This window comes from Amblyomma maculatum, chromosome 1 (assembly GCF_055883805.1).
Source record: "Amblyomma maculatum isolate TAMU_Amacu chromosome 1, ASM5588380v1, whole genome shotgun sequence".
In the NCBI taxonomy this organism is placed as follows: domain Eukaryota; kingdom Metazoa; phylum Arthropoda; class Arachnida; order Ixodida; family Ixodidae; genus Amblyomma; species Amblyomma maculatum.
The window spans coordinates 474,387,681-474,401,343 of record NC_139344.1 but is presented as its reverse complement, the minus strand read 5'-3'; the positions used below and the strand labels follow the sequence as shown (position 1 = coordinate 474,401,343).

Here is a 13,663-nt window from a genome sequence, read left to right as displayed (position 1 = left end):
ATTGAATGCATACACTATCTCAACTGGGAGCAAATTCCATTTGGCAATAGTTGGCGGAAAGAGCAAAAACAATTGCAGCTGATGCAATTCTGGTATGGCCAACCTTTTGGAATTGTCGCGTCTCTGGGAGCAATAATGAGGCTGTTTTAAATACATGCCTTTGTCGATTGCTGATGCTGTCTAAATATTTAATCTCGGTATTTTCCTGCATGCGGACAGCAACTTCCGTCCCAAATTTTCCGTGATTCGAACCTCTTATCTTGTATTCCTAGACGCCCCTGAGAAATATTGCGGCCCTTTTCTGAACACACTCTAGCATATCTCGAAAAACTTTTGAGAAAGGGTCTATTCTAAAATTGGCTGTATATTAGTAATATACAAAGCTTCCTTCAAAGCTCTAGGTTGCGATTATCCACAATGAGTTGGCACATCTTTTATCACACCAGCATTTATTGAATAGACATTGAAGATAAACTGACCTTATCCAAATCCATTTACATAGTGCATTCATACTATTGATTTTATACCAACAATGTCCCATAACAGATATCCTAACAAGCTGTTGGAATAGCAAAAAATCGCTCACGATTAATGTGATTCATGAATGCAAAGTATGAATTGATATTCAGAACTCTAGAGGAGAGCAGTGGCATCCGAAGCGTCTGGTTTTGCAGGGAACAGCAGCACAAATGTTGCTTTTAAATATTCATCATCATCATCATCATTAGTCAGAATATACCCACTGCAAGGCAAAGACCTCTCCCATTTTCCTCTAATTAACCTGGTCCTGTGCTAGCTGCGTCTACTTCACCCCTGCGAAATTATATACCCTCATCCACCTAATTTTCTGCCACCCACTGCTACGCTTTCCTTCCCTTGGCATCCATTTAGACTCTTAGAGACCACCGGTTATCCTGTCCTCGCACTATTTTTCCTGCCCATGCCCATTTCTTTGTCTTGATTTCGACTAGAATGTCAGCAATTCGAGTTATTTCTCCGACCCATTCTGCATTCTTAACATTATGCCTACCTTTCCTGTTCCATAGCCCTCTGCGTTGTCCTCAACTTAAGTAGAATCCTTTTCGTTAGCCTCCATGTCTCAGCCCTAGGGGTGTGTATCAGTAATATGAAACTGTCATGCACTTTCCTCTTGAATGATACCTGTACGCTTTTAGGCGTAATGAGCGAGTACCTTCCAAATGGGCTTCTTTTTAATTTATCCTCCTAGTTATTTCCCTTTCGTGGTCTGGACCTGCGATTATTACGTGTCTTAAGTAGGCATATTCACCAATCATTTCCAGCGCTTTGGTCCCTAATTTAAACTGCTGTTCTTTTCCTAACCTGTTCAACATTACCTTACTCTTCTGCATATTAATCCTTAGGCCTACCTTGCTGCTTCTCTTGTCCAGGTCATTAATCATCCGTTACAGTTGGTCCCCTGAGTTACTAATATTCATATGCAAGCACAATATGCCAGCTAAATTCCTATGTCAGGGCAATCAGTGGTGGGCTGGTAAGAACACCTTCGTTTCTAACTTGGTGGTGTGTTTGTAGAATGCGACAATTGTGTGAAAGGTGGAAGAACCAGAATTCTTTCAATAAAAGGTGTGTCATAAGGTGTGGCAGTCAGCGGCAAACCCACCTTTCAGCTAACCATCCCGTGCCTTTTGGCAGGTACTGCATGACGTGGTCATCGAACGTTTTGGGACACAGAGTGTGTAAGCGCAAGCCGAGGCAAACCTGACCTGTGCAAGATCGGCCGGCCTGCACCAGTGCAAGCAAGCTGCAAGCATCGCAAGCCACTGCCCGCACATCAGCACATCGTCTAGCCTGTACTCCAAACGCCTGTCAATGCCTACTTAAGGCACAGCTTTACTTGGCTTCTTTGCAGTCAGCGGCAAACCCGCCTCCCAGCTACCCACCCTGTGCCTTTTGGCAGATGAGTGTCCCAGTGTTAATTCCTTTCCCTAGTAACTCTTTGCCGCTGAATGCACTGAAATGCCTTCTGATTGCGCTGAATAATCTGAACCGTTACCATCGGATGAAAAGTTTTTAACATGTTCAGCCTGCCAGGAAAGATTCCACCTCGGAAAACAATGCTCTACAGTAGCTGGGGAAGCCACTACACAAAAATGAACACTGTTAAACGTGAAACCTGGCTGTGTCAAGCATGTCGACTGAGGAAAAGTAAACAAGGAGACATGACACAGCCATCAAAAGAATCATTTGCACAGCAATTAGTTGCCGCAAAAGACAAACTAGAATGACTAGTATCTAATGTAGAAATGCTCACCATAAAGGTAGAAGAGCTTCTCACATTTAAGGATACAGTTAAAAAAATTTAGAGCGCAGTAACGGAAGTACAAATTCAATAGAATTTCTCTCCTCCAAATATGGGTCCGTATTTGAGAGTGTCACAACCAATCAGACTGAAGTCATGGAATTGCGCTCCAAGGTTGATTCACTTTCTTCCACCGTCCAGACCCAGTCAAACCTGATTGACAACATGAATGAACAGATGAATGAAATGGAAGAGTATAGCCGGAGAATGAATTTCGAGATTTATGGGCTTCCCAGCAAACCCAATGAGAACCTAGACTCTTTTCTCTGTGATCTTGCAGAAAAACTTCAGATAGCTGACTTTAAAGAGGCTCAACTCACTGCTATTCACCGGCTTCCCAGTAGACACAGTGCTGCTCCCCCTATTCTTGTCCAGATGCGCACAGCCGAAGCGAAAGAACAATGGTTTCGTGCACAGGAAGACTTGCAAGAACTAGAGCAGGAAGATTTTCCACGGTTGTTTTTCAATGACAATCTCATGAAAGTCAACCATGAGCTGTTCTGGATGGCACGTAAGAAAGGGAAGGAAATGTCTTTTAAGTACATATGGACGAGAAATGGCAAGGTTTTTGCGGAAAAGAATGTTGGTGCTCCACTCATTCGTATTAACAGGAAATTGGACATTGAAATAATTGTTTAGAAATGGATGGTAACTCTTTCAAGGTCTGTGGTGCCTTCCCAGAAGCTCCTCAGTGTTTTCATTTCCACATTCAAGATGCCTTTAATGTTCCTCACATAAACGTTCCAAGTATTCGCAAGCATTGGGACCATTTAGTAGCCATTCTTTCCTCTTACCAAGATACTTTTTTGGGTGAGTTGGTACTTATTCATTATTCATATAAACAGCGCGAACACGAAGACAAAGGACAAGTTAAAAGAAAGCCACAGTACAAGCGCTGACTCTTGTCCTTTGTCTTCGTGTTCGCGCTGTTTATATTAATAATGAATTCTTTCCTCTGCTCCATTTCTATTTGACGTCATTGTTCTCACTGAAATAAACATTTCTTCCGATTTATTATCTCAATTTACGCTACCGGGCTATCAGTCCTTTTCTATCTTTCGTCCACAGGGAAAGGGTATGGGAGTAGCCACTTTCATAAAAAATACTTGGTCAGTGTTCGAACTAAACTTCCTTTTCGACCACGCTGAGCCTATCACGCTGGGCCTATCTAACCCCAGTCTTTCAATGGTCTTGCTTTCTGTATATCGCCCCCATGTGGCAACAGGTGCCTTTTTCTGGCTGAACTTGATTCTACGTTGTCTCGCCTGGGAACTGATGAATGTATCTACCTTACCGGTGACATTAACATAGACACATTACGTCCAACAGTAGTAATAGTTGCAGAGTATTTAGATATGCCGACCAAATGGGGTATTGAAACCATTCATGCAGCAACTCGTGAGGAATTCCTTTCTCAGCGTCTTGTTTCTTCTTGCATTGTTCGTGCAAATATTCGAGCCCATAATCTGGAAGTCAAATCTGCCATTGTACAGATTAAGCTTTCTTATCACTACTTCGTCTGTTGTTCGCTCATAAAGGCTCTAAACACTTTACCAGAGGCCAGCAATCCCACCAAACTAATCAGTAAAACTGATCTAATGATTTTTGATAAACTCGCCAAAGAATATGACTGGGATAGCTTTTTATGTACTGTGGTACCGGAATATATATACCGCGAGTTTGTAGCTCTCTTCGATACATTTAGGCTTGCAGCTACACGCATTATCAAAATTCGGCAATGTAACTTGATGCAGAAGTGGATGACCAGCGAAATCCTAGCAGGTATTAAAGAAAAAGACCTATTGTGGACTGTAGCTAAACGCTCGCCAAACTAATGAGCTGCGTTTGAAATATAAGTGCATGAGAAACAAGGTGAATGCAATGATTAGACTTGCTAAACACACTTATTTTAGAAAGAAATTTCAAGAAGCTAGATTTGGCATGAAGAAAACTTGGTCGTTTACCAATAATCTTAGGGCAATATCATAACTGCTAAACACAGTATATCACTGCATTTTCTTGCAGATGACCAAACAGTGGCAAACTTATTTAACCAATTTTTTTCAGGTATTCCTGCATTAAAAACACAACAGCCATTTTCATGTACTTTATTTGATAGTTTGCTGGACTTAGCGTATCTTCCTTTACTCTCGCTTGAGGAGTTGAAATCCATCGTTTGTAACATTCAGATGAACAAATCACCTGGTTTCGATAAAATCTATGTTAGTGAACTAAAAAGAAACTTCGAAGCAATTAAGTATGGGTTGCCATCGCTATTAAACAGTATTTTGGCTGCGGGTGAGATTCCAGTCGAAATGAAAACTGCAATCATAATTTCTCTTCATAAGCAAGGTGCACGCAATAATGTTGAAAACTACAGACCTATTTCGGTAATCTCGAGTATAGCACAAATATTAGAGAAACATGTGGTGCTTACGACGACATGTTTTCTAGATAAACATAGTGCAATATCACCACACCAATACAGATTTGTGCAGGAGAAAGACCCTCAAACACTGTTAGTTAAATTCTTCATTAGATTGTAATCGGGTAGCATTTGCCCTCTTTCTGGATGCCTTTAAGGCATTTGACATTGCTTGTCACGCCTTTCTGTTACAAAAACTGTCTCAACTAGGTTTTCGCGGGCCTTTCCTGAGTCTGCTAACTAACTTTCTCCAGGATAGGAGACAATGTGTAAAAGTTGGAAATAAATTTTTTTGTCCATTGAATCAGGAGTTCCCCAAGGCTCAATATTAAGTACCTTGCTTTTTAACATCTACGTGAATGATCTAAGCGATGCATTAGGTAGATATTCACATCAATACGCCGACGATATGGCTATTATATTGTGGCCAGCAGTGTGGCAATATCCTGTTCAAGTAACTACTCTGATGCAATCAGCTTCCTGCAAAACAAGGCAATCAAAGCTATGGACTGGTTCGCTGCTAACTCAATCCGCATCAGCTCAAATAAAACAAGTCTGGTATGTTTTTATAACCCGTTGAAAAACATTCTCCTATTGCAATTGTTGTTCCTTCACACATCAGACTGCGATACACACACTCACCATCCAGTTACATATGATTCATCAATGAAGTACCTGGGGTTACTTTTTGACAGTCACCCTTTGTGCAACTCGCATTTGTCTCACCTATGTAAAAGATGCGCGCAGTTTCCTGTGTATTGTACAATGTATGATATCCCATGCCAATCTCCGTGTGAAAAATTATTGTTCGAGCTTTAGCTTAGTGTGCTTCGCTATGATTTGTCTGTTTACGGTCATTGTACTGTTAGATGGACTTCTAGAATTAATTCAATTTTGAATTCCTTATTGTCAACAATGGCATATGACTTGTGTGTAAACAAAGATACAGATGTTTTTAAGCTGATGAATTTACCAAACTTCCGCTCCTTGATGGTCGAAACTATTGTTATCAAGCATTTTTGGAACGATGATAATAAGACACGGTATACCCCAGCCCACTGCTTAAGATCCAAAGAACCTTGCATAATCCCTAAAACATCCACCAAGCATGGAAAAAGAACGTGTCAGTATTATGTTCCTGACATATTTAACAAGCTACCAGCGTCCACCTTAGATGCAAGCACAAGACATGAGATCAAGCGAGCAATCAGAACTTCAAATGTTTAAATAATTTTTGTTATACATTTTTGTTACCAGCTTTGTGCAGTTTTCAGTAACCTGACTGCCATGCACTGCCAGTCAAACGCTCCGAGGCTTTGTCCAGTTCAGTCGTTCAGTCGTGTCCGACTCTTCGTGACCCTATTGACCATGTCACGCCACGCTTTCCGGTCTCTCACTATCTTCCTAACATCACATAATTTCATCTGCAGTGCCTCGAGGATGCCATCTAACCATCGCGTTCGCTGCCTACCCCTTCTCCGGCGACCCTCAACCTTTCCCAACATCAAATCTTTCTCCAGCGACTCCTCTCTTCTCATCAGATGACATCAGATGACAGCAGGCCTGTTATTGTAATCAGTATACTTTTTTGCAGAATAAAGATTGTATTGTATTGTATATCACCTCACAGCCGTAGCCTTCCGGGCACTGCACTACAGAGTTTAATATTTCACAAATAAAGACAGAGAAAAGAAGTTTTATGTGCAGGATACTTTTTTGACTTCACAGTTCTTTAAGTGCACCTGAGTCACTTGTACTGGGGAAGGTGTTGTTTGATGATGTTCTTTGCTAAGTCCGCATGACCTTGCTGAAGCTGAACATAGATTGCCAGCATGAGAGCTTGCACCGGAATCTCAGGGTCGGGCCCCTTTGGCACACTGACCAACCTCAGAGTCTCTGTGGCTTTACCCAGGCCACCTCTAAGTGTGTATGCCACTGCCAAGTTGTAAAGGCTGACCACTCTAGCCATGGAAGGACTGGCTGGATACCATGGCTTCCTGTAGGCCTTGCCATTCTCTTCAGAAGGTAGCGCCTTACTACCGGCCGTATCTTCTTTGCCTAATGAGGAATCATCGTTTTCGGGGAAGCCATACGAGAGGTCTTTGATCTGGTCCGGGTTGAGGTGGTCGGTAGCATCCCCAACTCGGTCCAGCAGCAGCAGCGCCTCGGCGGCGTACTGATGGGCCAGGAAGCTGTGCACACCCGAGACTCGGGGCTGTGCAAGCAGTTCCTCTGCGTAGTCCAGCGCCACGAGCGGGTCTCCCAGGCAGAGTGCCACATAGGCGGCCAGGGTCAGCGCAGAGTTGCGCACCGCGGCGTCGTCAGCCGGCAGCACGGGCTCGGCGTCGTCCGGCTCAGTGGGCCTTTCGGGCGGCAGCAGTTGCAGTACGTTGCGTAGACAGAGCGCGGCGAACTCGAGCGTCGGCACGGGCATGGCGGCCGAATGATCGGAGCCGACGGGCACGTATCGATCGGTGCCGATGCTGGGCGCCAGCACGATCTTGCGGTGCGGGCCTGTGCCCGCTGTTCCTCGCACCATGTACCGCTTGCGGTCCTTGAGCTGGAAGTCAGTTGAGTTGTCGGACTTGTGCCGGTTGACGCAGCACTCGGCGATGCGCAGCCAGAGCCGCGCGTTGGCCGGCTGCATGCGCACCGCCTCCACGAGCCGGTCGAAGGCGGACGCATACTTTCCGCAGTACAGGTTCTGCAGGCCAAGGTTGTACAGCAGCTCAAAGTAGACGCGGCCGTCGAGCACGCTCCTCTCGCCGCTCTCAATGAATAGCTTGAGCGCCTTCTCGAAGTTGTAGCTGCCCAGATGTGGCTTGCCCGTGCAGAAGTGCACGCAGCCGATGTTGTTGTGGTACATGGCCGTGGTGCGGGAGTCACAATCTACCTGCGCCGTGCACAGCACTTTGACGGCCTTTCGGTAGTTGCAGCGCAGGAACTCCAGCTGGCTGCGCAGGAACACGGTCTGGTTGCTGCCGCCTACCGACGAACTGACCAGGCCCTTGATCTCGCGCTTGCTGGCCTTAACCGAGCGCATCATGATGAGGCAGCGCGTCTTGTACAGTTGCAGGCGGCCGCGGTCGGCGTCCGACACGCCCTTGAGTGGCGAGGGCTCCTTTTCAGGAGACTTCTGCGGAATCGCCGACGAAGACTCCGCCGGCGCGGGGCCTTTGCTACCGAAAAGCAGGTTCTCGAGGTACGCAACAATACCCAGCGCCTTCTCAGGCTGCCTAAGGCATAGGCAAAGCTCGATGTGCAAGAAACACATTTTCTTCGCCACCGCCTCGTCCATGGGCTCGATGAACTGAAATAAGCGGTCCAGCACTGCCAAAGCTCGACGGTACTGGTGTGCGTGGAAGAGGGCCACCGCGTAATTAAAGAAAGGGATGCACTGATCGATGTCGTCCAGCGAGTCTGGGTTGGAGAAGTTAACGTGCAAATGCGACGATGCTTCATGAAGTTCACGAGTAAACTCCTCCATACTAGTCGATGACTTTGTTCCAGAAGCATAGTAGCGTGCCACTGCGCGGTTGTGGGCCACTTTGCCGTCTGTCGGCCTCAGCACGTGCAGCTTGTCCAGAGTTTCAAGGCATGCTGCGTACTTTCCAGCTTGAAACTCGACCGCTGCCGATGTCGCCAGTTGCTTCTCCTGTTCGGAAACAACCGCACAGATGTCCAACGCCGCGCTGTTGTCGGCAGAAGCTGTCTTGCCATCGCCGCCATTCATCTCCTTGTCGGAAGACATGTCGTACTCTTCTCTGAGCTTGAGCAGCGCTGGCTTGAGCGATGAATTCTGCCAAGCTTACTGTTGTGAGATTCACAAACTGCAAAAGCTTCCAGCACGAATTTTTTGGCCGCGCAGCCGCGCACCATGCAGCTCTACTCACAGCAGAGAGAGATGGATGGATGGATGGATGATAGTGGCTCTGCCCTTTGAATCGGGCGGCAGCTTGCGCCGCCTAGCCAAAAAATTAAAAGAAATATATTTATCTCTTCCCCATTTTTAGCTTCTAATTCGCCCGTATCTGCCCCCCTCCCTTTTTTTCCTCTCTTTATTCTCTTGACTTTTTCCACCAATCCTCTAACCTCTCTTTTGTTATAAGAACGCGTTCCTCATCCATTCGTCCATCTTCCCCAGCAAATCCCAGCGCTCTCTCCAGATCTGCCGCTTTTTCCGCGGGAAGGGCAGGACGAAGTTTTTGGCACCTTAGAACATGTTCCGTTGTTTCCTCCTCAGTTCCGCACGCCGCGCATAATATATCTACTTCCTGAAATTTTTTCCTGTACGTTTTTGTTCTGAGGGCCCCTGTCCTAGCCTCAAACAGCAATGAGCTCCCTCGTGAGTTGTCGAATAAACTTTCTTTCTTTATATCCTGTTTTCGAGTTCTATACATACCCAATGCTGATTTTCCTTGCATTCTTTCCTCCCACATTTTCCTTTCTGCCTCCTTTACCTGCTTTTCAATGCTGCTGTTTTGCTGCGGTTTATCTCCAAACTCTAGGTACTTAAATCTGAGCTTTCGGGCTCTGTTAGTCCATTTCGTATTCAGGCTTTTCATGAAGAGGTGCTTGTACATTTTTCGTGCCCACCTTGATTCCTCCATTTCGGTTAGTCTCTGATCATATTTTAGTTTGCTAATTGCATCTCTAACCTCAAATGATGCCCAGCCCATATCTCCCTGGACTCCTTCATTAGGTGTGTTGCCATGTGCTCCCAATCCTACCTTTCTCTGTCTGATTGCAAGGCCTGACTGTACTTCTGATTTCATGCGCAGGACTGCATTTCCAAAAGTGAGTCCTGGTACCATAACACCCTTCCATACTCCTCTAACAACCTCATACCTGTTATAATTCCAGAGGGCCCTGTGTTTCATAATATCCGAACTCCTTTTCCCTTTGTCTATCGTAATTCCTTCATGCTTTTCTATGTAATTTTTTCCTTCGTTGATCCATATGCCCAGGTATTTATAGCTCTCCACATGTTCAACCTTGGTGCCTTGTATTTCCAGCACGTCCCCCCTTTCATCATTAAATACCATTATTCCTGATTTTTCACTGCTAAATTGCAGTCCCAGCTTTTCGCCCTCTTCTCCACAGATCTTAAGCAGCTCCTGCAACCCATCCCTCTTATCTGCCAGCAGTACAATGTCATCCGCGTACATCAATCCTGGTAGAACTTGTGTTACTTTCTGTCCTCCCTGCATATAGCTTGCATCGAATCCCTTATTACTTTCCTCCAGGCGCCTTTCCATTTGGCTCATGTATATCATGAAAAGCAGCGGTGACAGTGGGCACCCTTGCCTAAGCCCCCTTTTTATTTTTGCTGGTTTTGTTGTTTCCGTCTCCCATACTATCACTGCCTCATTATCTGCATACACTTCTTGTATGAACTGAACCAGGTTTTTATTCAGGCCATATTCCTTCAACTGGTCCCACAGTTTTTTCTGATCTACACTGTCGTATGCCCCTTTAATATCTAAAAACGCTATCCATAATGGTCTCTGACTTGCAGCTGCTGTTTCTATACACTGGGTAACCACAAATAAATTATCCTCTAGTCTTCTGTCCTTGCGGAAACCATTTTGTAGTTCTCCGAGGATATTCCCTCCTTCTGCCCATTCCTCCATCATTACTTTTACTAACTGCATTGCTACCCTGTATATAACTGATGTAACTGTGATTGGCCGATAGGACTTTATGTTATCTCTGCTTCCCTTGCCTTTGTATATTAGTCTCATCCTGCTTAATTTCCAATCTTTTGGTACTTGACCGCCCTTTATTGCTTGTTCAATCAACTGTCGCAATTTTACTTTGCTTTTTTGTCCTAATCTGGTAATCAGTCCCATGGGTATGCTATCTGGTCCTGTCGCTGTTCCCAAGGGGACCTTCCGTTCTATTCTTTCCCATTCTCTTGCTGTCATCTCCTTGTATTCTTGCTCCTCGTCCCTGTGGTCCTCATTATTCTCCATTTCTTCTGCGGCATTCACTTCCAGACTGGCAAAGGCTGTTTCTATTGTGCGCCTAACATATTCCTGTGCTTCCTCTCCCTCCACTCTTTTTCCTTCCTGTGTGGTCAGTGAGTGTTGGACCCCTTCCGTCTTTTTTGCTTGTAGCCTTATGTGGTTCCAAAACCTCTTTGCAGCATTTTTATCTTTTTTACTTATGTCCATCATCCACTGGACCCCAGCTTTTCCTATTTTGATTTGGATTAAGGTTGACGCCTCCCTTTTTCTCTCAAGGTACTCCTCCCATTTGGATTCCACTTCCCTTGGTGTGGCTCCCCTCTTCTTTGCTAATCTGTGCTCTCTGGATGCCTCTTGACGCCTCGTTATGGCTGCTTTAACTTCAGCATCCCACCAGGGGCCCGATCCTCGACATTCGGGCGAGAAACCCGCCATGAATAGGGTTTTTTCGGCTAAAATTTTGTCCCTAGATTTCCCCAAACGCATTGAACGCCATGTTTTTACAAAGTACCTAAATGTTGACTATTATGTGCCTAGTTGAGTCTGAATTTGTCCCCAGATTCGTGGCGGGCTGGTTGGTTGGTTGGTTGGTTGGTTCATAGGAAAGGAAAGGCGCAGTATCTGTCACACTTGCTCTGTGGACACCTGAACCGCGCCGTAAGGGAAGGGATGAAGGTGGGAGTGAAAGTGGATAGAGAGAAAGGGGGGCCGTAGTGGAGGACTACGGAGTAATTTCGACCACCTGGGGATCTTTAACGTGCGCTGACATCGCACAGCACACGGACGCCACTTCGTTTCGCCTCCATCGAAACGCAGCCGCCGAGGCCGGGATTCGATCCCGGGAACTCCGGCACAGTAGTCGGGCGTCTTACCACTGCACCACCCCGGCGGCGGGCTGGCGGGATTTTCTTTTTTTTTTTTTTTTTTTTTTTTTCTTTTTTTTTTTCGGCCGTCGTCGGCGCATTCGGGCAGTGTTTGTATAGTGTCCTAGAATTGAACACTATAGTGTTTGTAAAGTCTCTCAGTTTATTGGCGTGGTTTTGCTGCAGCGGAGGTAGTGCAACGCACCCTCATTAAACCATTGCAGGCAGTGCATTAAACCATTCAACTGCAAAAGTCGGACGTTCGATTCATGGGTACCGAGCAAATTTGCGATGTCTGCGTCAACGATCTGACATCGGCCGTCGCTTCTCACGTAAGCCAGTGTCATTGCTGTTGTTTTTTGACATAGTGCGCTGAGTGCAGCGGTAGGTGGGTGTCGTGTCCATTTTTGTCCGCGAAATCAATGCGAGAGGTGTCATTCAGCAGTGAATTAAGGTAAACAGCAACCCGGTACTTAATTGTTTTTGAGCTTGCAGATATGACAGATCGAAATTAGCGTGCAATTTGTCAATTACTTATATCTCTGTGGCATGGATGCCACCTTCTAGCTTTGGAAAGCAATCTGGAGACGGTGCAAAACTCGCGTGTTTTATCAGAACATGTATCGATATATAAGCAGTATAGCAAAAATGACTTTGGAAGGAATGAAATTGTTTCCAACAAAGCTTTGCGCAAATACATTTTATTTTTCTGTCAGGAACTTGCGACAATGCTACACGACAACGTAGGCGCTATACTGTGTCAGCTTGCTGCTTATCTGATTCTAATTTAAGATGATTAGCATTAGCAGCATTTGTTGTTTTAGTGGTTATTTTATTACATATACAAAAGGAAAGAAAAGATGTTTGCCAGCCCCGGTATCTGATATCTGAAGCACCTGAACAGGGGCGGTGGAATTAAAGGGATAGCGAGGAAGGGGTAGAGGAAATCAGAGAGGTGAATGATAGGGAGAAAGGACAGGGTAGGTAAAAATAAAAAGTATATATATACACTATGACACAATATACAGTAGTTCGCTTGAGGCCCAGAGTAACGAATGCAGCGAGCTGCCAAAATGCGGCCAGGAAGGTAGCTTGCTTAACTTCCTTCAGGTCACTTGCAGCTGCCTTGTTACTGTATACGTGTTAGTAGACTATAAACTTGGGCTGATATCTCATATGCAACGCTGCTTTGTAGAGCACTCACTTCATTTCAGTGTTTACATGTGTCTATGCCATTTTTTGTTTTTACTTTCAGCAGTCTTGGAGACGCAGCCGCTCGTTTATTCTGGACAACTTTCGCATCCTTGGCTCCCTACATGTACAGTACATGTACCAAGGTATATATATGTGCATTATATTCAGTATTTTCATTTTATTTTTCAGTGCATGAGTATCGTTTCTGCTATGGATAGCAATTTGTTAAGTGACTGAAAAACATTTATAGCAACAATTAAAACATATGAGTGTCAATCTGTGAGGCCACATTGTTGCCATTGTCGTTGGTATCGTCTGGACATGCCACACCCTATACCCAATGAATTACCTGCATAGTCATTCCACCAAACTGAAATTGAATCTGGGTTGCAATACACACTTATACGCTATAATACCCCAGTGCTCAACCCAACACTACGTCTCGTAACTGCCACACTTGTTGGCTGCTTACTGCACCGAGCTAGTCCAGCACTTACTGTTAGCACTACACACCCATATATTTTTTTTTATTTATTTATTTATTTCAAATACCCTAAGGGCCTTTGCGGGCATTACATAGGGAGGGGGATTCATCAAATAAACACAAATAACTTACAATACAAGCAAAGAAAAAGCTGTAAGCAGAAATAGGTGCACAAAAAACCATGAACAATTTATGCAGTGACATCTAGATGCTAGAATCTAAGAAAGAAGACATCTAGAATGCGAGCAGTTAGGGATAAGAGTAGATGGAGAATACCTCAGTAATCTGCGATTTGCTGATGACATTGCCTTGCTAAGTAACTCAGGGGATGAATTGCAAAGAATGATGACCTAGACAGGAAAAGTAAAAAAGTAGGCTTGAAAATCA

The 13,663-nt window shown here is 44.9% G+C and overlaps 2 protein-coding genes across 2 annotated transcripts; one reads left to right on the top strand and one right to left on the bottom strand.

The window, feature by feature from the left end:
- Positions 1 to 2,437: 2,437 nt before the first annotated feature.
- LOC146210001 (uncharacterized) lies at positions 2,438 to 2,980 on the top strand. Its single transcript, XM_084581577.1, has one exon. It carries the CDS (start codon positions 2,438 to 2,440, stop codon positions 2,978 to 2,980), a length of 543 nt encoding a protein of 180 aa, XP_084437703.1.
- A 248-nt stretch (positions 2,981 to 3,228) lies between these two features.
- Positions 3,229 to 8,675, bottom strand: LOC146210000 (CCR4-NOT transcription complex subunit 10-B-like). The gene has a single exon (XM_084606063.1). The coding sequence runs from the start codon at positions 8,515 to 8,517 to the stop codon at positions 6,514 to 6,516; it is 2,004 nt and encodes a 667-aa protein (XP_084462189.1). The 5' UTR covers positions 8,518 to 8,675; the 3' UTR covers positions 3,229 to 6,513.
- Positions 8,676 to 13,663: the final 4,988 nt, after the last annotated feature.

Coding starts and splice junctions, on each gene's coding strand:
- LOC146210001 (XM_084581577.1), top strand. CDS start 2,438: ATGGAATTGCGCTCCAAGGTTGATTCACTTTCTTCCACCGTCCAGACC.
- LOC146210000 (XM_084606063.1), bottom strand. CDS start 8,517: ATGTCTTCCGACAAGGAGATGAATGGCGGCGATGGCAAGACAGCTTCT.